The sequence below is a fragment of the Marmota marmota genome, unplaced genomic scaffold (genome assembly GCF_001458135.2).
Source record: "Marmota marmota marmota unplaced genomic scaffold, marMar, whole genome shotgun sequence".
In the NCBI taxonomy this organism is placed as follows: domain Eukaryota; kingdom Metazoa; phylum Chordata; class Mammalia; order Rodentia; family Sciuridae; genus Marmota; species Marmota marmota.
In genome coordinates this window covers 13,084,403-13,111,827 of record NW_025999913.1, presented here as the reverse complement: position 1 = coordinate 13,111,827, position 27,425 = coordinate 13,084,403, and the positions used below count along the sequence as shown (strand labels likewise).

General features: G+C 42.1%; 1 protein-coding gene and 1 long non-coding RNA gene across 6 annotated transcripts in view; one reads left to right on the top strand and one right to left on the bottom strand.

Annotated features, from left to right (window-relative positions):
• The window catches only part of Kif13a (kinesin family member 13A), a 178,683-nt gene extending 164,683 nt beyond the window's left edge, over positions 1–14,000 (top strand). For 3 of the 4 annotated variants that reach the window (XM_048799834.1, XM_048799833.1, XM_048799832.1), the window contains 5 exons: positions 2,176–2,327; positions 2,842–2,946; positions 3,329–3,370; positions 8,840–9,616; positions 12,398–14,000. In XM_048799834.1, coding sequence (XP_048655791.1) covers positions 2,176–2,327; positions 2,842–2,946; positions 3,329–3,370; positions 8,840–9,616; positions 12,398–12,418 — 1,097 coding nt within the window. In that variant the 3' untranslated portion in view covers positions 12,419–14,000. The remainder of the gene's footprint in view (positions 1–2,175; positions 2,328–2,841; positions 2,947–3,328; positions 3,371–8,839; positions 9,617–12,397) is intronic. The other variant, XM_048799835.1, reaches the window with a different exon arrangement.
• Positions 13,583–27,419, bottom strand: LOC125615599. 2 transcript variants are annotated; one of them, XR_007346254.1, is made up of 4 exons: positions 26,671–27,419; positions 24,649–25,056; positions 20,425–20,692; positions 13,583–13,599 (listed from the first exon to the last, which is right to left on the bottom strand). It is a non-coding gene; the product is annotated as an uncharacterized LOC125615599 (long non-coding RNA). The 2 variants fall into 2 exon arrangements; XR_007346253.1 differs by lacking the exon at positions 13,583–13,599 and adding an exon at positions 15,463–17,110 and having other exon boundaries at positions 20,320–20,692.
• Between the last annotated feature and the right edge of the window lie 6 nt (positions 27,420–27,425).

Genomic DNA, 27,425 nt, shown 5'->3' with positions numbered 1-27,425 from the left:
TGCTTTTTGTGTTATGCATATCTCTCTCTTCGTATTTTTTTCTTTTTTTTTTTTTTTTTTTTTTTTTTGTGATACTGGGGATTGACTCTGGTTAGGGAAGCTGTCTACCGCTGAGCTGTAGCTCAATAATTTCTACTTTTTTTTTTTTTCCTTTATTTATTTTGGTACTGGGGATTAAACCCAGGAGAGTGTAACCATTGAACCACATCCCTGGCCTTTTTAATTTTGGGGGACAGGGTCTCACTAAGTTGCTTAAGGCCTCACTAAATTTCTGTGGCTTACTTTGAACTTGTGATCTTCTTGCCTCAGCCTCACAAGTCACTCAGATTGCAGGTGTGTGCCACTCTGCCTGGTTATTCTTTGAATTTTTTATTATTTCTTTTTTATTTTGAGGCAGGGTCTTGCTGAGTTGCCCAGGATGGCCTCAAATTTGCAGTTCTACTATCTCAGCCTCCCAAATAGCTGGGCTTATAGGCATGTGCCACCACTCCTGGCTTCTTAGTTTTCAAGACATCACGTCCTGAATTTGAAGTACATACACAGATCTTATTACATTATTCTCTACAAAAAGAACATGCACCTCTGTCATATATATTTTTGTTCCTAAAGGAATTGTGTATATGTGTTACTTGGGACTGTACCCAGTGGCACTCTACCACTGAACTACATCCCCAGCCCTTTTTATTTTTAGATAGGATCTTGCTAAATTGCCTAGGCTGGCCTCAAAGTTGTAATCCTCCTGCCTAAGCCTCCTGAATAGCTGAGGTTACGGGTGTATACCACTATGCTTGAATCAAAGGAGTTCTTGTTTTTATTTTATTATATGTATGTATGTATGTATATATATATTTTCCAGGACTGGGCTCAAACCTGGGCTTCATACATTCTAGGCAAGCTTTCTACCACTGAGCTACATTACCAACTTAAAGGAGTTTTTAAGAGAATGTGATTGGGCTGGGCACAATGGTACATGCCTCTAATCCTTGAGAGCCCTTGGAGCCTGGTATTGTGGCTCACCAGTAGAGCGCTTGCCTAGCTTGGGCGGGACCCGGGTTCGATCCTCAGCAGCACATAAAAATAAAGGCATTGTGTTGAGTCCATGTACACATAAAAAGTAAATATTAAAAAAAAAGAAAAGAGAGGCCTTGGTAACTTAATAAGACCCTGTTTCAAAATACAAATTAAAAAAAGAAGTTCTGGGGATGTGTGTAGCTCAATCGTAGGACACTTACCTAGCATGCTCGAGGCCCTGGATTCCATCCCCAGCACAAAGAAGGGGCGTGGATTATGACTGATTCCTAAAGTCCAAAAATGATACCAGAAGTCAATTTGATCAGTGACAATATATTACCTACACTTCTAGTCTTCCCAGTGCCTTAAAGAAAATAGTGTTCTCTGGAAATATCAATTCATCTGTTACCTTATAGTTTATATTTTACTTACTAAGTGTCATTATACTAAGAATTGGGAAGAAATTATAGAAGGGGGAAAGAGGCTGCGAACAAGGTAACATGAGAGAACAAGCAAGAGTTCTCTCTCTTTAACGGTATGGAGCTGGGTAGCCTGAGGCCGAAAGGGACAGGCAGTCCACCTTCACTGAGCACAGTCATTCATTGAGCATACTTATTGAACCTCTATTTGCTCTCTAAAAATGTAACCATGGCGCTGGGGCTGGGGCTGGGGCTGGGGCTCAGTGGTAGAGCGCTTGCCTAGCATGTGTGAGGCACTGGGTTCGATTCCCAGCACCACATAAAAATAAAAATAAACAAAATAAAGATATTTTAAAAATGTAACCATGGAAATAAGATATATAACAAGTAAAACATTCAGTGTTAAAGTGCAAATGTGCATGTACAGATGACAAGGGCCTGAGGACTCAGGTGGGAAGTCCATGAGCTGAGATTGTTCTGCTCAGTGGTACTTAAAGCCGGGTCATGGAAAGAAGGCAGAGCATTTGTTTCCAATTTCTCTCGCACTGCCCAGCCCTTTGGTAACTCTGTGATTTTATAGATTTATCCCTGTTCTTGCCTATGCCCATGTTAATGCCCGACCAAATAGTCACGTCTTCTTGTCGTCATTATACCACGTGGTCCTCTGGCGAGGTTTTCGCCTCCCTTCCTGGGTGCCTGTGAACACACCCTGTGGCTGTAAACTCATGTCATTTGTCTTCCGCAGGTTGTGCCTCGGAGAATCCTCATGCCTTAACAGTGAGCCCTTTTAAAGCATTCTCTCCTCAGCCACCAAAGTTTTTCAAGCCCCTGATGCCTGTCAAAGAGGAGCATAAAAAAAGGACGGCTCTTGAAGCAAGACCTCTTCTAAGCCAGGAGGTACATGCTTGACTTGTCTGTACCGTGCAAATCAGAGTGGTGTCACCCCGTCTCAGGGAACGGCAGTTTGCATTCACACGTCGGACGCTGCATGTGGATATGCATGGGTTATTTCTCAGTGGATCTGTTCTTAGGTACCTCTTTCTCAAACACACAGGCTGTGGTAGGATATTTTTTTCAATTGTTAATTGTTGTGGTTTTACATCTCTGTGTTGATGGCTTTTCCAAGTAGTTTTCATCTTTCAAGTGAGAAAAAGATGTCCCCTAGGCCTTTTGAAAATATTAAAAGCTTTTGCTTATTCAGTTTTTAATAAAACTAATGGTGCTTTCTGCCACTGAATCTGTGTAGTCCTGTCAGATTTCACCAGTAGTTTAACTCTGCAGAATCGGCTGCTGCGTTGCTCACATGTAATCTAGGCGTTGGCATTGCTTTTCTAACGTGCATGTACTCACTATGTATTTCGCTGTCATCGTCCTTTGTGTGTGATGCGTCTGTGTGTCTTAACCTTTGCAGAGCATGCCTCCATCTCAGGCACTTAACCCTGGCTGCATTGTCCCCCCTGGAAGCAATGGCAGCAGCATGCCCGTAGATCACCATAGCAAACGCGAGAAGAAGATTGTAAGTTCTGGAACCATTTCTGTCATATTGCCTAGTGGTGGGTGTAAAGCCCTTTCACAGATCGTCTTCCAAAAGCTTTCCAAGAAATTAAGATGTGATAAATCTTTGGTGTTTTTCCTTTTATTTATTTATTTTTTAAGTGGTCCTTGGTGATGAAATTTTGTGTACTTGTGCACATGACCTATTCTTTTTTTCTAAGTTTTCCTTCTATTTTATTTATTTCTTTTTGCTTTGGATAGGTTTGCTTTAAAAATGGGAGAAAGATGCCTTTGATGATTCTGGTCTTTACTTAAAAAAAAAAAAAAAAAAAAAAAAACAAAGTAATAGTGATCACTTTAATTAAAATCGAAATCTTTTTAATGTGCCTGTACGTATTACCCAGATCCTGAAGTTAATCTACCTAGAGGAATTGCACTTACTTGGAGTAAGTAACCATGCATTTAGCCGTGGGTGTGTTTGGAAGCTTCTTTGTGTGGCCTGAGCTCCTGCCAAGGTGATTCTGTAGTTTGTAGCTGCTCTGTGATCCCTCATCCTCCCGTACGCATCATCCTCATCGCTCTTGCACAAGTAGCCTTTGTTAATTAGCTGGCAGAATATGGTCTAACCCCCTTGCTCTCAGCCTTGCTTTCAAGATGGCTTACCTATGTTTACCACAGGTAGGTTGAACCTCTTGCTACCGAACCTCATTCCCCAGCCATTGATTTTAAAATTATGCATTTGAGAGAATTTTTTTTTTTTAAATGGTGCCCTACCAGACACTTCAGATTCTAAATTACTACCCTCAATTAAAGATATTTGAAAACCCGTATATTCTGAAGTCTGGAAAGAATTCCCTAATTCTGTCCCAGCTTCCTCTCTCCCGTGGCTTCCCAGACTTGAGAGGAGTAAAGCCAGCTGGGGACAGGAGAGGCTGTGCTGCTGATGGCTGCATGTGATCCGCTTTGCGGGGCTGAGAGGGGGGGCGGGGGGGTCTCCTCTCCCAGCTATTCCACTTCAGGTCCATTCCAAAGCCTCATTGGTGTGATCCTTTAATAGTTCCAAAATATGCTGCTAAAGCACCCTGCAGAAGTAACCCCAGCTTGACCTGGGCGTGCAGCCGGCCACTCCTTGCTTGCTTGAATCTTAGGAAATGACTTCCTCATTCCTCACATAAGGAAAGAAGAAATGCACCCTTTTCCCTTCATTTCTGTTGGCCGCCTCTGTCCCTCTATCCCAAAGACCCTCTCCTAGTTCCTTATGGAGAAAAGGACACATAGCAGCAGCTGCTCTTTCATCTCTGCAAATTTTAATGAATTCTCCAGCCACTTTCCTGGCCACCCCCTGCCCAATTAATAAGGGCTAAAAGGGCCACATGGCTGTGCTGTTTCCCCTCGGACTCTCTGGCGCCCTGTCTGCATGGACCTTTATGGACATCACTGGAGTGCACAGGCACAAAATTCAAACCTATGGTGATGCTCCGCTGTGGTACAATACCATCAAGTGATTGTTGAATGAGCCTCTAGAACTGCCCCACAGGCGGTTTTGCTGTTGCTTGCCTCAGTTATTTTATTTGCTTTGTTTTAAATATCTTAAAACCATTCAGCTGGGAGAGCGTGGGACAGAACCAGATTCTCTCAACCCAGGAAATCTCAAGCAGCGATTAGACTCTGACCGAATGCACTCTGAAGTGTGCCACATTGGTCGAATGGGGCCATTTTCCTGCCAGGTTCTGATGACAGCTACTCTAGTGTCATCTCTTGAGGCTACTGCCCAGTTTTTTCAAGATAGTAGTTTTCCAGGATATTTTGATAGAACTTCAGTATGTGGCTTGTTTGATCAGAGGTTTTAGTTTCTCTTTGGGAAACTTTAATTTTATTCCTCTTATCTGCCTTTGATCCTACTTCACTTTCTTTTCTCTTCCACTCTTGAAAAATCAGAGCGTGAATCATGGTTCAGACTGATGGAGGAAAATTGCAGTTATTCTTGAAAAGTACTATCAAAACACTATTCCTGTTATTTTTTTTTAAACCCACTGAATTACCAAAGTAATTTCTGTAATTCAGAAAATATAATGAAACTGTGGTATATATTGCTGTGCTTCACATTCAAAGCCACACTTTGTTATCTCATCAATTTGGGAAGATATACAGGTGTTTATCCTATTTTGTATAAATTAAGATAAAGGCAATAGAGTAACCATATGACCCATCTCTGAAGCCTTGTATGGACAAGATGTGGTTTATTTCTTTCATTTATAAGAAGAAACAAAGGTCTAGAATTATTAAGCGACTTGCCCAAGGTCTACAGCTAATGATAGTGTAAGACAAAGAACCCCTCATCCTTCAGCAAGATTGGGCTGACTGCATTGATTCCGCATGCTCCCCAGAGTGCAGTTTGATAGCCAGCCGGCCAGCCCACAGTACCATGGACAGAAGTACTGAGAGCCCTTGGCAGATACAGTCCTGAAAGCCGACTGTCCAGAGGCCTGCACAGGCTTGATTACAGTAGGAGTGGAAGTCACACTCATCGAGTGAGACTCGTTGCAAAGAGTCACTGTTTTAATGTGGGTTGTGATCCCTTTTTAAAATCAAGGTGTTTTGTCTATAGGGTAAATATGAGCTGCTTAAGTTAAATCGCAAAAATCAAATCATGGAAGACTGTAGCTATAGAGAAGCTTGAGAACTTGACTTCATGCTCCACTTTTAGGTAGGGTTTTCATCCTTTTTGCCCTTAAGACACTGTAGGAAGGTGCTTAGTGTAGTCTCCTGTAAGATACAATGATAACAATGAGTCTTCTGGTGTGAAAAGTCTATTTAACCAAATTCCCTCAACATTCATTTTAAGCTATTGAAGTCCTCTTATTTTTTTTTCTTCCTTGAAGATAATAATTCCATAACCTTTCAGTCTCCTTTATGTTTAGAAAGTGTTTAATCTCCACTCAGCTTTCTTTTCCTGGAATAAGTTGTCCCTGCTCCTTTAGTTGTCCCTCTGGGACACTGGGGCCCTTTCCCTCCCTAAGTATATAACTGCAGACTGCTTCCTCTTTGAACTTAAATCTCTTTAGATTCTTTGGTTTTACTAAGGTCATGCAAGATCCTTTAGGAAGAAATTTTCATCTTTGTGGGTCTGATAAATTGATACCTATTTCTACTTGTTAAACTCATGGTTGCATATTTCATTCAGCAGAATTGTATTTTAGTATAACGTGCCTTTCCTAGACTTGAGAAGAAATAACCTCCAGGCATAAAACGGGCCCCAAGTTACTCATTCTCATCTACAAATTAGTTTTTCTTTGCAAGAGATAATCTTTTTAGTAATTAATTGCATCAGGTACTTTAGGGCTTGGAGGATTGTGTTTCTGTGCCAGCTGAGATTAAGGGAGGTATAAGAGACAAACACTTGAAATTCAATTTTGAGTCTAAACCTGACAAGCAGAGATGTCAAGATCATTGTATTGTCATGAGCAACTAATAAAAAAAAAAAAAAAATACAGGCAGAGCCTTCTGAGTCACACGATTCCGTCCAATCTTTGATCCTTTGCCAATATTCTCCCCTAAATAATTCTCCAATCCACTCACTTTACCAGTGCTATTTAACTTAGAAAACAGTTAAAGATAAGATGCTGAGAACTTAGTGTTGCCAAGGTTTTTGTTTTGCTGATTTCAGAAACTTTATGACTGCTGTTTGTTTGATATTTACTTTTTAATGGCCAAGGAATTAAGGCTACTGATTTCTTTAGCTAATTTATAGTCAAAAACTTTTCATTTTCTTTTCTTTTTCTTTTTTTTTTTTTTTTTTGGTGCTAGAGATTAAACTTTGGGCCTTGTACATCTAGGCACATGCTCTACCACTAAGCTGCACCCCCAACCCTCAAATACATTTTAAATACTGTTCTAAAAGCTAAATGAAGGGTGAGGGTGTAGTTCAGTGGTAGAGCACTTGCCTAGCATGTGTGCAGCCCCTGGGTTCAATCCCCAGCAGTGCAATAAAGTAAAGTAAAATAAAATAAAAATGAATAAATAAAAACTAAATTATTTTTTAAACTAAGAGCATTGACGAGTACTGAACTGTTTTTGAGGTGTCTAGCATCTTCTGTGATACAAAAGAAAATATTACCATGAAATTCAACAGAGGAAATTTCCGTTCATTTGTGAACCACCTGCCACGGTACAATGATCTATCTTTCTTGCACATTCTTAGATAAGCCTTTTTCTCTGCCTCTGTCTCTCTTTTGAGCTCTCTCTTAAAATGCAACCTTAATGATTAAAGCTGATATTTGGTTGTAGGTTTTTACAGTCACCTTGTTGTTATAACAGAGATTTCTTTGTTTTTTTTCTTTTTTATTACTGGGGATTGAACCCAGGTTCATTATACCATTGAGCCACATCCCCAGTCCTCTTTGTTTTTTATTTTGAGACAGGGTCTCACCAGGTTGCTCAAGGTCTCCGTAAGTGGTTGAGGCTGGCCTTGAACTTACAATCCTTCCTCAGCCTCCTGAGTCGCTGGGATTATAAATTTGTGCCACCACACCTGGCAGACAGACATTTAAAATCTCTTATTAGGGCTAGAGTTGTAGCTTAATGGTAGAGTGCTTGCCTAGCACATATGAGGCACTGGGTTCAATCCTCAGCACTACATAAAAAAATAAATAAATAAAGGCATTGTGTCCGTATACAACTAAAAGATATATTTAAAAAAAATAAAATATCTTGTTAAACCAGATGACCAATGTAAAAAAGCTACCTATTTTTAAGGTTTATAAGTTCTATTTTGAATGAAATTTTCATTCATCCAAGCAGAGTTCAGGATTGTTCCAAGGGCAAGGACCAAAGTCATTGCTCTCTGGAGGAGGGAACACCATTGGTGCTCCCAAATCCTCAGGACAATGACGGGCACATAGTGGGTGCTCAATGAATATTTCTTGAATGAAAATAACTTTTTGAAAGCACTATTTGTAGTGTCATCAATTGCTTATGAGGTTAATCAAAAAGGACTAGATAATATATTATTTCATTTGAATATGAAATTAGAATGTGTTTTACAACATTTTCTATCTATCAAATTATGCATTTATGAAATTATGCATTTATGTCTTGGGAGTATATTTCCCATGTGTGAGGCCCTGGGTTTCATCCCCAGCACCATCCAAAAATTAAAAGTCATTCATCTGGAGAGAGTCTGGGGAGATGATAACACCCACTTTTCCATATTTGCAAAACAAATCTTCATTAAAACTACTTAATGAAGGAGAGTTTCATCTAAACCTCAGTATCTATCCTCCTTGTTTTCTAGCCCAATCCTCCATCTGGGCTTCTCAGTGATCCTAGGAAACTGTAATTGATTGTTTGTATTCTAGAATATTATACTATTTAGTGGATATTATACTATTTAGTGGAATACTGCATGTTTTTGCTCTTGGGGGTCTCTATTTTACTGCCCTCTCTCCCTATAAAATAGCTTAGATTTTCACAAATGACTTGAGCCACCTGTACCTGGCTTCTCAAGGTAAGATTCTAAGGCCCAAGGAAGGAGCAGCTTTTCCCTCTAGCTTTCCCTCTGCTGGTTTAATGAGAAAAAGAGGAAACATCACATCTGCTATTAATCACGTGTAACTAATTAAAGGTCCACTGCCCTCGGTCCCATCCCTTAATCCAGGGAAGGAAAGATCTCTAAGTAGCATTGGGTGAGTAGGAAAAAAGTAAATGGCTTCCTACTAACTGATCATGGGTTCATAGGTCTCTGAGAATAATATACTTTTGTGTACAATAAGTGACAAGATTTGACCCACTTGGAAAGAAGGAAGAAAATATAAAATAAAACAGAACTGAAAATGGGACAGGGGGCCTTTAGTAGTGCTAAGCTTGTCTCGATGCTGCAGAGCTGCGGGGTGAGCTGCTGACTCTCGTTTCTGCAGGACTCCGAGGAGGAGGAGAACGAGCTGGAAGCTATGAGCAGGCAGCTGATGAACTCCCAGCCTTACGTCCCTGTGGAGTTTGCCGACTTCAGTGTTTACAACGCCAGCTTGGAGAACCGGGAATGGTTTTCTTCTAAAGGAGATCTGACAAACTCACGGGTCTTGGAGAAAGAGGTGTCTCGTAGCCCTACCACCAGCAGTATTACCAGTGGCTACTTCTCCCACAGTGCCTCCAATGCCACCCTGTCGGACATGGTGGTCCCTACTAGTGACAGCTCAGACCAGCTAGCCGTTCAGACCAAGGATCCAGACTCCAGTGAACATTCCGGACTGTCACTTGGGCACGATTCCAGACTACCCTCAAACAGAGAGTTGCCAGAAGGAGAAGGAGGCTTGGGAAAGGAGAAGACGAACATGGTGCCACTCAAGGAACACAGTGCCTTAGCCAAAGTGAGCGCCCCCGAGAAAAGCTCCAGACTGCTGTGTAGGACTGGTTCATGGTCAGAGCCTGATGCCTGTCCCAGCAAAAATGGCCAAGCAGCCAAGGAATTCTGCCCAAGGGAGGTGACAGTTGAACACACCACAAACATCCTCGAGGATCATTCTTTCACAGAGTTCATGGGTGCGTCCGATGGAAGAGACTTTGACGGTTTGACACATTCTTCTGCTGCAGAGGCCTCCAACAGGAGGAACCTACCAAATAAAACAGACAGTAAGAGTGTCCCAGAGGGGCCACGGGACACTGGCCAGCTGAATTCCAAGTTAGAGAATGACCAGGTAATATATTCCAGAGGCAGCCTTTTGGGTCCTGTGCTAGGGTGAGCAGGGCGGATATTACATAGATTGTACACAGAGCTCCAGAGGCCCTTCATTGCAGGGACAGGGTGGGAAAGAGTCATCCTGATATTTCCAACAGGGAAGGGCCCACCGGGGAGCAGCCTCTCAACCTGTCCTGCTCACTCTGTGTGTCAGAGCAGGTTGGCTTTGGGAACCAGAGTGAAACCATGAGATACATAGGACCAGTGGGATTTTATTTTATTCTATTCTATTCTATTCTATTCTATTTTACTAGCATATGGGTTGGTGTTGAATTGAGCACCCAGGTGGATAAGGATCAATTCACCTCATATTCTTTCCCTGATGTTTAGCTATTGGCTCTTCAAAGTTATCTGGTAGCATCTATCCTATTTCATCGAATTTATGATTCCTTTGATTATTATATGATCTATTATTTTATATGTCATTAAGAAGGGAAAACAGCCAGGTGCGGTGGCACTTACCTATAATCCCAGCAGCTTGGGAGGCTGAGGCAGGAGGATCGCAAGTTCAAATCCAGCCTCAGTAACTTAATGGGGCACTTAGCAACTCAGCAAGACTTAATTTTAGTTTGAGCAAAACAACTCAGCACTTAGCAACTCAGTCTCTAAATAAAATATTTTAAAAGGCTGCAGATGTGGCTCAGTGGTTAAATACTCTTGGGTTCAATCCCCGGTATCAAAAAAAGAAAGAAAGAAAAATAAACAGCCAGGTGCCAAGGTGCATACCTGTAATCCCTGCTACTTGGGGAATCACAAGTTTGAGGCCAGCCTGTCTCAAACTAAAATGAAAAGGGCAAGGGATGTAGTTAAGTTGAAGATGCCTATTTGACATGCCTATTTCCATCTCCAGCATCACAAAAAAAGAAATAACTATCAGCAATTGCAAGACACACCCCAATTTTAGACATGTCATAGTGGAGGGGGAAACATAGGTGGTGAAGAGTTGATAAAGTACAGTAATCTGGTACCCTTACGGGACTGTGCTTCATGGGGAAATAAGGCAGACTTCCTGAGCAATTAAAGTTTGGGTGGAACAAAATAGATATTTGCTAAGGAAAACATAACAAATTACATAAACAAGAGATCATCAGCCTGTAAGTGTTGTATTCCCAAGTACCACCACTTCCTCCCATTCACGTAACTTTTGGTAGGGGGCCACTGGGGATTGAACTCGGGGGTGCTTGACCACTGAGCTACATCCCAGCCCTTTTTATTTTTTTAGTTTGAGAAAAGATCTTGCTAAGTTGCTGAGGCTCATCTCAAACTATGATCCTCCCGTTTTAGTCTCCCAAATTGCTGGGATTATAGGCATGTGCCACCACGCCAGGTTTACTCTCATAACATTTTTGGCCCCATACCCCTGTGAGCTAAGAAGGAGCCCTGGCGGTACACAGAGTCACTCACACCCTCAGAAGCCTGGGGAGAAGGTGCCATTCCAACGAGGCGGCTCTTCTCCCCAGTCTTCCCCCTGCTTTCTGTACCAGCCCTTTGCATTTCAGAGTGCAGTCATTTACCCATAAATAAACTGCGAAAGTGACCTTTTGCAATAAGAAAAAGGCTTCTTTCCCCCATATGAGAATAGGGGCTATGGCCCAGTGGTGGAGTGGGCGCTTAACGTGCATGGGGCCCTGGTTCCATCCCCAGCTCCAAGAGAACAGAGTCCCTCCTTGCTGGTATCTGTTCTTGCCACCAAACTGAGCATTTGTTGAAAAATCCTCCACTTCCTGCAAACTGACCTTGAAGCGGGATCAGCATGGATGACCTGCTTCCCCTTTGCATTCAGAAGGCCAGGCCAGAGCCTTTCAGATCCCAGGAGTCCCTCAGTACCAAGACTTTGCTTCCGTGTGGTAAAGCTGGTAAGGTGAGAGGCGGTCAGGTGTCTAAGGTCTGCACGGTGAGCAGCGTGGCCCTAAAGCAGAAGGGAGGGGCCTACAGCCCCCTCAAGGGCTTGTTGCCTAGATTATTTAGAACCTGACAAACAGGAAAGGTCTCGCGAAAGGTCCCAGAATAGCAAGTGGCAGAATGCTTGCTTGGTGTGTGCCAGGCCCTGGATTCCACTCCCTTTCTTTGAAAAGAAAAAGAAAAAAAAAGTTGAATCTACAGAAATGTTTGTTGCCTCCGAATAATGGGAGGATGGAGATTCTTCTCCCCTAGGCATTGCCTTAGTGCTTGGTAGGTCTCTCGGCTGTCTGGCTGTTGTTTGCAGGGGTGAAGATTAAACACAGGGCCTCTGGGTGGGGCGCTGAGCAAGCGCTGTACCACTGCTGCACCTCCAGCCCATGTTGGTTTCAATAAGTTGTTTAGGAAGTTTTAGTGTCTATTTGAGAACTTTTTCTGTGTTAAAATTCTACTTCATTTCTAACCCCGAAATGACTTAGAACGTGGATCAGAGACAACTGTTTTAGATTTTAATTTTTTTGCTGCCTTTGCTTTGCCTTGAGGTTTTACCTCAAGGTTTGGCTTCTGCCTTGCATGGTGTGAATTCCAGAAATGGGTTCCATAAGAAACCCAACCCAGGGCTGGGGTTGTAGCTCAGGGGCAGAGCGCTTACCTAGCATGTGTGAGGCACTGGGTTGGATCCTTAGCACCACATAAAAATGAACAAAACAAAGGCATGATGTCCATCAACAACTACAAAAAAAAAAAAAAAACCAAATTTAAAATCCCTTACAGGTGGGCACTGTGGGGAGGTAGACAGGTGGGGACAAGGAGCCTGGACTCACCAGCCTCTGCATTCCAGGGCACTGGGGCTGCACGGTGAGAGGCAGCCAGCGCATCCTCTGCTGGCCCCAGCTCGGCAGCTCTGCTCACCTGGTGGCCATGGAAAGCACCAGCCCATCTTAAGACCCGCTGCAGCGCGGCCGACCTCAGACCAGCGTGGGGACCCTCGTGCTTTCCCCTCCCCAGCAGGAGAATCAGCACTTTGTCCCTCGGGTGAATCCTCGCCTCTGCTTTTTCCAGAGAGCAAGAAAACTGAACTCCTGGATTAACTAAGTGACAGTATTTTTGTTTGCACTTCCTACACATCCCACTGTGTAGAACCTCTACAGAGTCAAACAAACTGTATTCTTGTACAGTTTTAATCAGTTCTTAAGGTAGAATCTGGAGTCAAGCTCTAATGTGTTTTGTTTTATAAATAATATATATTATGTATATGAAATGTGTATCTATAGTATGTCTGTTCAGAGACAGACAAGGCTGCACAGTAAAAGGCAGATCCAGGTGACGTGTAGAAAATCGAAAGGTACTGGACTTTGTTACAAAGCAACTCGGGCCATCGCTTCTCCATGAGCAGATGAAAAAGATTTTATTGCCTAAGAAAGAGGTTGCAAATCCCTCTTTACAGAAAAGGTTGCAGATTGCTGTTCTTTATAACCAAAGAACCTACACGGGACAGCACGTCTTTGCTGTCCCCTCTTGTTTTGTGTGAGCGTATACGTTTGACTGCAAGTTTGGTGCCATATTTCCCTTGGCTACCAAGCCACCGTGCTGCCCTTCTCTGTCCTTTGTTTCACAAGCACACTGAGGAATCTCACAGCTGTATTCTTTGGTCTTCCACCGGCCTGACACCTGCTGACCTGACATTGTATGATAACCTTGACAAGGCCTGGGGCCTGGCTCCAGCCCAGCTTCCTACACAGTGACCGGTGGTGTCCAGTGGTGGGGCCAGCCAGACAGGTGGGATGCAGAGAGCAGTGTTAATGTGAGCCAACAAAGGGCGGACTGCGAGTTGGGGTGGGGGCTGGGGAAGGGTGCTGATGTGGGGTTTTGCGGGTTGGTCGGGGATTGGTAGATTTCATTGTGGTGTGGTTTTGCTGCTGCTGTTTTGTTTGATTCTGAAAAATGCTGAAGAGGCGGACTGAGCTATATATGAATTTCACCAGTTCACGTGACACCGTGTCTGCAGGAGACGGCTGAATACGGACGACCCTGCTGTCGTGTCTTCACTTGTAAAATTCTCCTGCAAATGGAGATGTTGTACAATATGTGTGTGGAGTTTTACAGGAGTAGCCTACGTCCCTGTGCCGGAGACGCCTGCACCGCTGGTCCGGCTGCCCAGCTGTCTACGGGTGGTGAAAGGAGGCGTGAGACCGTGCGCAGCCCGCTCTACCTTTCTCCTTCAAGTTCGTAGCATTGGGAAATGAGGAGACATTGGAGACTTTATTGAAAAGCTGCTGTTCATGATTTTTGTGTATAGTGAGCTGACTGTAGTATTTTACTATTGTCTGTTTTAAAGGAAGAAAAACTGTAATTTATATCCCCTTTCGACTTTATTGTATTTAATTGGTACAGATTTGTTGTGTGTGTTTTAGAATACAAACTGTCTAATTCAGATTTTAAAACGTCTGTTGTTGGTCTTTCATAATCCTGCCCTTCGTTTCTGATCCACTTTACGTATTTGCATATATGTATGTCACTGGAGCGGTGAACAGTGTCACATTTGTGGGGGTTACTGAAGGCTGGTCACTGCTCCAGCATTGGATATCTATTATCATTTAATCTGAGAGTAATCACAGCCGCTGTTGTCTTTAAGGGTCTGACAAATAGAAAGCTGACCCAGGACTTGGTGATGGAGTCCTGGCAAAGCCGGGAGGCAGCCCACACTTCCCTCAGCCTCCCTCTGTGCTGCTTGGTGACGTACTTGGATGGAGGGCTGGGCAGCTTCAGAGGGCAGGAGGTGTCACAACTCCCTGGCTGACCAGCACTCTGGTGGGGGGGGGGAGTTCTGGAGTGGGTAGGACGTGGGTTACCATGCTCAGCAATGCCTAGGCAAACCCTCACAGCAAGTAGCAGTGCCCCCTCGCCCACACACACACACTTGGAAATGGTGGCTAAAGATGGCTTACTATGAGAGTTTTGTTAAAAACGATATTATTACAGAATGTTTTCAGGAAAATCTCAGCTCAGCTGTTCACAAGAGCCTTTCTGAAGTCACCAAGAGTTAGATCTATACAGTGCTTTATAGAGACTTCCAGGAGGAAATAGAGAGGGGGAGAAAAAACTCAGAACTTACTCAAATTTTATAGTCTAGGTTCAGCAAGAGAGAAACTCAACTATTTAACTCTTAAGCCAATGGTAGAAACTGGAAATACTGTTCAAGACAAAAATGAACAAATCTGCCAGGCTTACTGGTGCACACCTGTAAATACCTGCGACTCAGGAGGCTGAGGTAGGAGGATTTCAAGTTCTAGACCAGTCTCAGCAATTTAGCCAGGCCGTAAGCAACTGGAAATGTGGCTTAGTGGTAAAGCGCCTCTGCGCCCAATCCCTGGTACCAAAACAACAAGAACAAATTAACGTTCCCCTTGCTGGTGTGAGATCAGTGGTACTTGGGACATTGGCATTGTCACTTGTTATGATTATAAGAGAACGAATTGGTTTGGGGACACAGTCTATTGAATATATCAGTACAGGCATGTGTTGAACAGTTAATTTCCTAAGTCCAGTGTTACCAGTGTCGTCATATTTGTGTACAGTCATTTGGACACATTTTCTCATAACAGAAATATAGCTTGTCTCTCTATGGCACTGACTTATGGTAGGAAAACTTTACAAAAATACCTTTAGGGTTAGGTAAGGGCAACACAGTATCTTCTACTAAATTATACCGCCCCAGCCAATTTAAGTTACAATATTCAAGCCTTGGAACTACGCTGGAAAGAGAGACAACTAATTACATGATTAAGCTTTATTTTAAAAAGTAAAGCTTTCTGGTTACATAATGAGAGTCTTGGAGGAAAGTGTAATTGATGAAGATTTTTTGCCCTCTTCTTTCTGGACCAACACTGGAATTTTGAGTCAGGAGATGTCCATTCTTCACTAAGTCATTGATTGTGGCTGAGTATACAGCCTGAGCTCTCAGGCCCTCAATTTCCTACAATGAGAGACAATAATGGCTCAATACAAGTTTATTAAATGAACAAATGAATAACAAAATGGAAATAAAATCCCAAATGGACGAACCACTCCAATGAACAAGGGCTTTTGTTTAAAGTAGAGATGCCTAAACCAACACAAGTCTGAGGGAATAGCAGCTTTTCAGCCAGAGGTACAAGACTTGTGGAGGAAGCCTTCGTGAGGTTTAAGTTCATGGAGGCTGAGACTCCAGGGCTCCAGAGCTCACCAAGGAGCAGCCTGAGTTTTCCCATGTGACCCTCCCCGTCCTGACTCCCACTCAGAAAAACAGCTGTCCCTGGCAGAGACCACTGTCCACCCCAGAAAGCATGGATCTCCATTTCCAGATAGAATAAACCCTAAACAGAATGGGCACCTGTAGGCGAAGTTGGAGAAATAACTCACCGATCAATGGTGGCACCAGCCTAGGAGAACTTGAAGGTTCCTTTTGACACGTGCATGAAGTCTGATTTCTTTGGTCCCTAACAAACCCCATCTCTGTACCAAATGTTCAGCGGGGATAAAAAGGACATTCTCTTCAGAAGAATGATTTTCTTTCTTTATGACATTTAGTAGAGTGCTCTGCAGGCAGTTGATACTTCCTGGTCAATCAGGTACTGATGCTTAGTCAACTTTAAGGGAAAAGATATTAATAACTTACGCCTGGAGTGTGAGGGCTCTTGGAATAAGGTAATCTGCTCAGTGCCAAGAAGTTCCCTTCTCTGCCTGCTGCTGGGCCTGCCTATCCCCCTCATGATTTACACCCTGGCCATTGTTATTGAACATGGAGTAGGATTCTGATGTCATAGTAACAATATGTGACTTTTTTGTTGAGTTAAGTCAATAAACATAGCTGACTTTGATCAATATCAACAACCATCCCAGGGGGTGAGTCTTCCCAATCGTTGCTTGTGAATGATTTTCAGTCAGTGTGTGATGCCATCATCTTTCTCTAGGACTTAATCCTTTTTAGGAGTTCCAATTTAGCTCAGCACTCCTAACCTCCTTCTGGAATCAAATAGGTCAATGATACTGCCAGCCTAATATGTCCTACCTAGCCAGCTTCCATTTAAAAAAGGGTAAGCTGTTCTCTCCAAATAAATTAACAAGAAATTAAACAAATCAGTGCAAGCCATCTATAGAGATTTCACTTTGTAATTTGTCTACTTTGGGATATTTATTAGTTACATAGACCCTTTCTTCTAGAAGTATCTCTGAACCTTGAAAAACTAGGAGGCTTCTATATGCTAATGATTTTCCCTAAGAATCAAGCAGTATTTAGGTCTATGGGAAATATTTTTGCACTGAACACAGCTTGAAGACCTGGATGCTCTTATGTGGTCCATTAGACTCAGAATTTCTTCTTGGAACATGGAAAGGAGATTAAAGGATGAGAAAAATGGGATTAAAAACCAGTAAGAGTAGATGAGACATGTGAACACCTGTTTGGCCTCTGCGTTATCCTCGCTTTCAAAGATGGATACAGGGGGCTGGGGTTGTGGCTCAGTGGTACAGCGCTTATCTTGTATGCACAGGCCCTGGGTTCCATCGCCAGCACCTATATAAACAAACAAACAAACAAACAAACAAATAAATGTATTGTGTTCATCTACAACTAAGATAATATTTAAAAAAAAAAAGATGGATACAGAACTCCACTCTAGATTTTCATTCTATGCAAGGGAACTTAAGAAAGAAAGATAAAGAAGTCAGGATGTGGAAAAGAAAATGACTTGCAGAGAGTTGTACCCAAAAGGAGGTCAGAGGACCAGTACAACTGAGAACAGAAGGGAAAAAAACTGGGGACTGGGAATATAGCCTCGTGTAGAGATTATGCTTAACTTGCATAAGGCCCTGGGTTTGATACACACACACACACACACACACACACACACACACTTCTAGGTTTAACCTAGAGGTTCTGTAGGTCTGGGACATGGACTGAGAATCCATACTTTGGATTCATCCCATGCTGATTCCAGATTTGTGGATGACCGTGAAATGAATTAAACAAATTAGGAACTAATTTTTAGCTCTGGCCTTGAAAATAGGGCTGAGGATGTTTAAAGTTGGTTGTCAGGATACTTTCCTCTCTATTCTCTCACCTCCTCTCCCTACTTTCAAGCAGTTAAACCATTTGTGTTCACCAGGGTGAAAAGGGAATAACCCTTCAGTGTCTTCCACAAATCTGAGATCCTTGGAGAAATAGATAAAAGCATTTGAGAGCTGCAGCGTGGAGTGTTGAGGAGGGTGAGGCTTCCCTCCAGTCACTGCTAGAAAAAGATGGTCCAAGCAGAGAAGAATTAGAGAGAGGAGCCCCAGAGGACCCAAGTGCCCTTGGACCCTCCCTGGGGTGAAGACGTGTTTGTGGGAGTTAGAGGAAGAGTAGATCCTGCAGATTCCCAGCCCAGTGATAACACCCTAGCCATCCTGTGGCCACACTGCCAGAAGTTTTGGAGCCTTGGCTTGATACAAGGCTGTGAGCTGCTGCTGCTGCTGCCTCTGCCTGCAGAGAACAGGGAGGGAACAGAAAGCAGCAGGATTGAAGGGGCCAGGTGGACAAATCAGATTCCTTGGCCTCTTCCTCAGTTCTGGGGGATCTCATAGTTTTTTGCAATTATTTGGGGACACAGTTTGTTCCTTTGCAAACTTGGGTCAATGTATCTCTGTCAAGTACATTCTGTAACCTGGCCTTTGGTCCTGAAGAATTAATTTGGAACTAAAGAACTGAATGGCGCCCTCTGCTGAAAAGTCACTGAACTGTCCTCAGGGACTGTGAGTGCTGGGCACAGTCTCTTTGAGCTGAGCAGTGGGAACCATGATGGTTTATACGAAATTTTTGTTGTCTGCCTTCCAAAAATTGCTTAAAATGTAAAATATCAACTTAAAGCCATTTAAATAAATAAAGCCATTTGTGACATATTTCCAAAAGTAAATCTATGTGAATAAGCATTTAATTAAAATACTTAAGTATGACCATCTCTACTTGTCCCTAAATGGTAGAACCTATGCTGTGATCACATTTTTATTTGCAGAATATGTGGCTGGAATACAGCGAATATTTGTTGGATGTCTTTTTTTTTTTTTTTTTTTGAGAGAGAGAGAGAGAATTTTTTTCNTTTTTTTTTTTTTTTTTTTTTGCATTAGTAGGGATTGAACCCGAGGGCACTCTACCACTGAGCTGCATCCCCAGCCCTTTTGAAAGTGTTGGTTTTTAAAAAAATTTTTTTTAGTTGTAGACGGACACAATATCTTTATTTATTTTTACGTGGTGCTGAGGATCCAACCCAGTGCCTCATACATACGAGGCAGGCGCTCTACACTGAGTGCAGCCCGAGCCCCTAAAAGTGTTTTATATTAAGACAGTGTCTCCCTAAATTGCTGAGGCTGGACTCACTTCTGCCTCAGCCTTCCAAGTCACTAGGATTACAGGAATGTGCCACCACACCTAGCTATATGTCATTTTTTTAATGTTTGTTTTGTTTTGTTTTAATTAGTTACACATGACAGTACAATGACCTTGACATATCATACATTTGAATCAGATGGGATATCTCATTTTTCTGAGTATACAGATTGCAGAAAGTATGTCAATTTTTAAAGTACCGTGTGTATCTTTTTCTCCTTAGTTCACAGTTCCTATTTTGGTACTGCCTCTCAGGGAAGGCACTGTGTTGATCTGATTGCATAAAAGTGATATTACTGGCCTGGGGCTGTAGCTCAGTAGTACGAGTACTTGCCTAGCATGTGTGAGGCCCTGTGTTCGATCCTCAGCACCACATAAAGAAAAATAAATAATGGTATTCTGCCCATCTACAATTAAAAGATTAAAAAAAAAGTGATATTACCATTTGTCTCTGGCATGGCAATTAGTACATGGTCTGAGAAAAATTGTGTTTAAAAGGAAAGGGGAGATTAAAAGTACCTTAACAATGAAAGCTAATCTTCACAAATTTTATTTTGAAGTATTTTTCCAAATACACAAAAAAATTTGCACAACATAAAAGTTGAAGAAAATAAAGAATTGAAAAAACGTGCATGAACAGGTGTTTAGGATACTTTCCTCTCTATTTAGGCCAGAGCTAAACACCATTCAGTAAACATTTATCCCGTTTGTGTTTGGCACTATGGATACAAAATGTCAGGAAAACGTGAAGTGACAATAAGGCGAGGCTTTTCTTTCCTTTGTATTATTTATTAATCCTTCATTATTTACGACGCTAGTGACACTCTGGTCTTCTGTGACACCATTTCTGCAAGGTATCATTCATCTTTCCTTCGTTCATTTTACAGCTTTTGAATTTGGGTCAACAAGGAGCCAATCTGGACCCAGAAGAGTGACTTAACAGAGGGGAAAATACACCAAAGGTGAGTTCAGGCTGGCCGTGATCTGGCAGGATTTTTGAGAGTGTTTTCAGAAGGGGCGAGCTGAGACTGTCATTCAGAATTGAAGGTCTGCCATCCCCTTTCCCCTCTCAGCCTCCCTCTCTTTCCTCTGACACCACCCCTTAAACTTCTCCCCTTGCCTTTTCTACATTGCTGGTGTATATAGGAATTTTTTGGCAGAAAGTTGCCAGAGAAATTTAAACTGATGACCTGACTTGTCTTGTGTAGATCTAATTTCCTAATTTCAGGCTGTACTTGTCCTCAGCCTGAAATTAGGAAAGATGCTGGGAAGTGTTGCATTTCCCCCTCTCCATCAGTTTTTCATATTTTTCAAGGGACCCTAGTGCTGGAGGAAAAATGAAGTGAAAGTCAAAACCAAACCTTGAGAGAGAAGGACCATGGCCGGTGTGTGAGGAAGCCTAGCTGCAAAGGTAGACCCCATGAGGAGTAAGGGGAGAGGCACGTTCACTGCAGCCGGTGGTGGACAGGGAAGAGTGGGGGCTCCTTCCCATCTGTGTAGACCCGCTCCTCAGTCCCCAGAGGCAGACCATGACTGCTTTGCACAGTGACTGCCATTCGGCGTGGACTTCAGGATGAGTGAGGCAAGCAACTGCACTTCAGCATTGATTAGCAAGGATGATGCTCCAGCCATCATGGGTCTCAGGCCTTCAGCTGGAGGGATGGGCCCACAGGTGCTTCTCGTAAGTGCTTCTCAGTGGCTGCTGATTCAGTGAAGGGGCAAGATTCTCCGCCCCTGCAAGAGACAGAGAGATTTGACTGTTCCTCATTTAAAGCAGTTCGGGGGTGGCTTGGGCTTAATTGGGGCTGGTAGAAGCTGTTTGTCATTGGCTTTGGGCCTCTGTGGCGACCTCTGACGTGATATATCACGTGTGTACATGGTGAGCATCAGCCTTTGTGTGCAGAGATCTCTCTCTCTTCCTAGCGGGGGAGCAGTATGACCAGTTCTGCTCCGTGTCTCTACTGCCTTGAGATTGTCTGGCTATGCGGCCTGTTTGATACTGAATGTGGAATGACACAGCTTTGGTCATTTTTACTTTGGAGAGAACATTTGAAGAGTTCTGTTTGTTGTTTGCGTTCTGGCTTTGAAGACCCATATATTTTTGTTAGCTCAAGATATCCTATAATGGACCCAAACAAGGTGAGCCATGTAATGGCCCCAAGCCAAACATGAGTTGGCGGTGTTGGCTTCAAATCATTTTAATTAATCACTATGGGTGGCTAATTGCTCTGTTCAATTAACTCTGCCACCTACGATAATGGAAAATAAGGATGTACTAAATCACTGTTTCAGGTAATAGTGTAGCTTCCTTTGGAAAAAAAAAAGCTAATGAAAATAATCATTAAAATGTTTAATTTCTGTTCACTTTGGTGGTGAAGGTGGAACTTACCAACTGGTAAATAAGATGGGAAAAATCTACATGTTCCATAAGCTGTCAATCCATCAACTCTTAATTCTTGGTTGTTGTGGATTCATGAGGATCAGAAATTCCTAGATGGTCTCTTTTTGGAGGGTCTAGTTATGTCATTATCCTGCATCGATGTGAATCTCACAGGAGCAGCTGTGGTTCTCTTTGGCTTGTGTGAGGGGAGATGCACGTGAGCACTTAAATCATAATTTTCCATTTTTTGGTACTGCACCACTTTTTAGGCCTTCTTGTTGTAGGAGTCAAGAACTCTAGATGTGTTGTGGGAAGACTACTATGCATGACCAACTTCAAGGGAATTTTTGAACCAAAGGATCCTTTATGGTTATAAAATTGAAATTTGACAGAAGAAAAAGTTTTGGAGAAAATACTGTATCTACACATCATTGTGGCTTCATTGTGCCTCTTTGAGAGGTCAATATAGTCTGAGGAGGCAATCTATTTGCTTTTCTGCTTTATCAAGGAGAAAGCAGCTATCATACCTACCTTTAAAGTTTTACAGTTCAAGAAAGTGAAATCTACAGATTTTATTCTAAGTTACCTGACTTTTCATCTGGCATTCTGGATACTAGATAATAAATGATCCAGTCCCCAAGAATATCCCTTACTTGCTTTTGCATACTTCCTTAAAAATGCTTTGTGAGGCTGAGCACAGTGGTAACACCTGTAATCCCAGTGGCTCAGGAGGCTGAGGCAGGAGGATCATGAGTTCAAAGCCAGCCACAGCAAAAGCAAGGTGCTAAGCAACTCGGTGAGACCCTGTCTCTAAATAAAATATAAAATAGGGCTGGGGATATGGCTCAGTATTTGAGTGACTGAGTTCAATCCCCAGCACCAGCCCCCAGAAAGACTTTGTGATTACTTCAGAAAAGTCATAGTAATGATTTACCACTAGTTTTCTGGCATTTCTCTCTGCTCATGGCTTTTTTTTTTTTTTGCACTAGGAATTGAACCCAGTGGTACTTCACCAATGAGCTGTATCCCTAGCTCTTTTCATTTCCAGATAGAATCTTGCTACATTGCTTAGGGCCTTGCTAATTTGGTGAGTTGACCATAAACTCTCAATCCTCCTGCCTCAGCCTACTGAGTCACTGGGATTGCAGGCATGCACTGCCACACCCAGCTGGTCATAGGCTCTTGATTTATGGTTTACTCTACATCTATGTCTTCTGGTTGTTGTCTGTCATGAATTAATTCTAAAAGAAAAGTTTTATAAGAAGGCTGTTTGGGAATTAGCAAAGTGTTTTTCAAATATCTCCACTCAAGGTTATTTCAAAACTAATCTTTGGTTTCAGATTCTTAATATTTCAGATGTGCCTAATAAATTCTGGTGACATAGTTGATTTTCAAAACAGTGCTTTTCAATTTAATGTGCATACAAGTCACCTGGTGATCTTGTTCATCTGGAGGTGCTGATTGAGTAGGCCTGGAAGGGACAGAGATGCTCTAGTCTAACAAGCTCCCAGGGGATGCTGCTGCTACAGTCAGTGAGCAGCAACGGACCAAAAGCCACTGTTAGTTTAAACTAGGTAGTTTGTGCTTTTCAGGTGGAGGTGGTGGGGTGATGTGTACATTAGGGTTGTTTCCATACTAATTAGAATAATGCACTTTAAAAGAAAAGCTTTCACAAGTTAGGGTCTGATCAATTGGAGTATTTTCTACAAATGCCGTTAAAAAATAAAGAAGCTTGGTACTTGGTGTTAGCAATTTGAATTTTGGGACTCTTAATTGTTTTATACTTGCAACCATAATGATGAGTCTGGTTAAAGTAACTGATCAGTTATATTTTTTAAAAAACTCTAAAACTGAACAAGCCAATAGGTTGTTTGTATGGAATAGATTCAATAATGTGTTAGAATTTATACTGTAGAATTCTGTAGGTGAATTGTGTCAAGAACCTCGTGGTCAGTAGAGCATAATGCATTAAACTTTAAGAGAACTCAGTACAATCCTTAGAGGATACAGTTGTATTCAATGACATACCAAATGCTAAGAGCTCAACATGTATTAAATGGCTCTCAATAAATAATTGTTTTCTTTTTTAAAAATTTTAATTAGGTATATGACAGCAGAATGTATTTTGATTCATTGTATTCAATTGCAGCACAATTTTACATTTCTATGATTAAATAACTGTTTTTATTTTTGTTTATATTTTTGGTACTGGAGATTGAACCCGGGGTGCTCTTCCATTGAGCTACACTACCAGCCTTTTTTACCTTTTGAGACAGACTCTTGCTAAGTTGCTGAGGGTCTTGTGAAGTCGCAGAGGCTGTCCTCGAACTTGTGATGCTTTTGCCTTAGCCTCCTGAGTTGCTGGGATTACCAGCATGCACCACGGTGCCCAGAATATTTGTTTTTTAATCATTTGATTTCAGTTGATGATTCACTAGCTGTCTTTAATGTTAGGATGGGAATTGACCTTGAATTGATGGGAACTGACCTGAATTCAGTTGTCATTTTATCCAAACAATTTCATTCAAAAATGATGAATTTAGGGGCTGAGCGTTGTGGCGCATGCCTGTAATCCCAGTGGATCAGGAGTCTGAGACGGGAGGATCTCAAGTTCAAAGCCAGCAATGGTGAGGTGCTAAGCAACTCAGTGAGACCCTATCTCTAATAAAATACAAAATAGAGCTGGGGATGTGGCTCAGTGGTTGAATGCCCCTGAGTTTAATCTCTGGTATGCCTCCACCCACAAAAACATAATGAATTTAAAAATTTGCTTTGAGTTACATGTGTTTATGTTCATTCATGTAGTCAGGAAGAAGAAAAATCTAACGCATGTTGGAATCATGTGATAGATGTAATTAATCAAAACTTGGTTACATTAGTTAATTCATTTCATCTTAAATATTACTTTATTCTCCAAAGACAGAAAATATAATAAGTTAATGAGAGTATACTGATTTATATCTTTAAAAATCTTCCCACTGCCATGGCCCTTCTTCCCCTAAAATACAAACAAGCAAAAACCTCCAATAACTTTCTAGAATTTGAACTCTGCATTGTCATATTTATTGAGTTTCTCCAGCTGTGATTGTATATAGTAGAATGTGAATCTCACTACTTTAACATTATTTTTCTATCTAATGAAATGCTTGGTAATAATTATCACATGATATGTGAAGCTCAAGGAGATCTATCTAAAACTACTTAACAAAGTAGACATCATAGCACATGCCTCGTTTTTTTTATCTATACAAAGTAAACACATAAAGCTACCTAACTTCCTTTCATTGTCATCTTTAAATGATCGTCTTACCTTTTAAAGAATAAAGGAAGGCTATTTTTTAAATCCAGGATGGACTTTGACCAAATTTATTTCTTTTGCAATTAGTGGATATTCTTCATCTATTAGTGAAAGGCCAGCAGCTTCTGTATTTGCTGATTTATGATTGGCAGATGGTTACCATGTCATAGGGGAAAAAATAAAAAAAGTTTCTTGGTGAAGAAATACTGTAGTAGTAATAGGATTTTCATGAGCTGAGTTGTCTCCCAATAAACTATTTGTTTCAGCTAAAAACAAAAAATAAAACCAACTGGGTCCAGGTTCATTGCAGATTTCTTCCTCTTATTTCTTGTCTGGTACAGCTTTCAGTGAATCAGTTACATGAATGTAGGACTACTGTATCATTGTCCCTTTAAATTTTGTTATGCTTCCAAGAAATACCTGTGGAATGAGGGAAACAATTGAGAGCAAGGCTAAGAGAGATGTGCATTTTCCCCAATTTCCTCAAAATTCTACCCATCTTCTACTCTGAAGTTTTGTCTAGATTTGGCCCAATTCTTTTACATGTTTCTTCCTTTCAAAGCTTGGCTGTGAAGGCTGTCCCTCTCAAGAAGGAGATGGTTTCCTGTGCCCGAAATTTTGATTCTGATAGGGTGAAAAGGAAGATGAGATGTGGATACAGTTCAATCTCCTACAATTGAAGACCAATTAAAAGATCAGGTACAGATCTTCTCTGCCAGTAAGCACCAGGAATCACCTTACTCTGCTTGGCAAATACCTACCTAAGAAAAGAAGAGGATTTCTTCTAGTTGCAATGGCTTAGGCCAGTGATCCCCATGATTTGGGAGGCTGAGGCAGGAGGATTGCAAGTCTGATGCTAGCCTCTGCAATTTAGTAATACCCTGTCTCAAAAAATAATAATAAGGGCTGGGGATGGAGCTGAACAGAGCGCCCTGGGTTCAGTCACTAGTACTGGGGGCGGGGGGGGGGGAAGATGCAGTGCTTCAGGGGGAAGAAAATACCTGGAGAGTCTGTGGGGTAATAGCAGTAGAGGGAAGCTAGGACTGGGGAGAAGAAGAAGTAGACTAATTCTGTTTATCATTTTTGGCAACTTGTCTTAGTGGATATGGTCAGAGGTGCCACAGAAAGTCGTTTGCTCTGCAGCCTGTATCCGGTACAGCATGATTTCTTTAAGTGCTAAAAGGCATTACAAGTTGAAGGTACTAAAAGTTTGGTTTTACAATTTCACTTATATGATTTAAACAGTGACTTGAATCATACAGATTGGGGGTGAGAGGGTATAGAATTCTTGGAGCTTGTTATCTGTAGCTAATACCTTGTCAATATTGTTAGATGCTTTCTATCTGAAGTTACTATCTGAAGTTTCAGCAGGGCCACCACCCTGTTGAGGTCAATATTCACTCTATTTGCAGATGAGGAAACTGAAGCTTAGAAAGAAGATCAGTAACTTCTCCAAGGCTACACAGCTAGTAAGTGATAGATTTGTGTATTTGATTTCAAAGTTATTATATATTCAAAAATAATTGTCTCAAATAGAACATAAAGCCTATGGTTTTTCACAACAGATTTTTCTCCCTGATCTTTTATTTTATTTTGTTATTGTCGTGCTAGGGATTGAACTCCAAGGTGCTTAACCATCAAGCCACATCCACCGGTCCTTTTTTATGTTTTACTTAGAGACAGGGTTTCCCAAAGGTGCTGAGGCAGGCTTTGATCTCTGGATCCTGCTACCTCAGCCTACTGGGACTACAGGCGTGCACTACTGCATCCAGATAGTGTCTCAGCTCTTACAGATGGGTTCTAATACTGGCTTTGACTGCCTAGCTCAGTGTCCTTGATGGTGCCAGCTACAATCTTTGAAAACCTCCATTTTGGAGGCTGAATGACAAACTGGACTAAATCGTTCTGTCAGCTCTTAGAATCTTTACAGGTAGTGAATTGAGTCTTTGAATCTAGCTTATTCAGTTTCCTAAATAGAATGCTATTTGGAAAAAAAATGTTTACCTTTAAAATTACTAGAAATTTATTACTTACCCATAATGTTGGCTAACTACATTAGGTTATAACTGCATCCATTTACTGTGCTTCTTGCATACCAGTAAATACACTCAGTGCTGTACACAGATGATCACATTTACTCCTCACTATGGTTTTATAAGGTGGATTTTAAAGTTTCCCTTCTATAGAGCAGAAAGCCAAGGCCCAGAAGGTTTTGAGTCCTCCAAAGTCCAGTAGGCAGAGCGGCGAAGCCAGAATTCCAGCCCTGTGTGCTTGGCAGCAAAGCCCTTGTGTGTCTAAAGAAACACTGGTAAGCTGCATGTATTTTCCAGTTCTGCTTTAGGCCTACGGTTCATGGACAGTGCTTATTCAACCCCAGGTTTGCTTTTCTCTTTTTTCATCTTAATAAAACATCAACAGCTCCTGTCTTTGGTTTCACATGCACCTTCTGCCAGCTGAACCATGATGGGGAGAAGCAGAGTGGGAGGAGGTTACTGTGCTCAAGCCCAACGTCTCTCCAAGATCTCCTTTACAGCCCACAGCAGACGCGCCGCCCAGGCTTTGTGCCTCTGCCGGCAGGGCGCCACTCCTTCTGCGCGTCCGCGACCGGGCGTTGAACTACGTTTCCCAGCGGGCCCCGCGGCAAGAGCGCGGGCTCGACCAGCCTTCCTTCCTCCTCGCCTCCCCGCGTCGCGGCGGTGATGATGCGCACGCGTCGGGCGCTGACGAGTGACGGTGCTCTGGCTCGAGATCGCGGCGGCGGCCTAAACAGCGGCAATAGGCGCAACAGC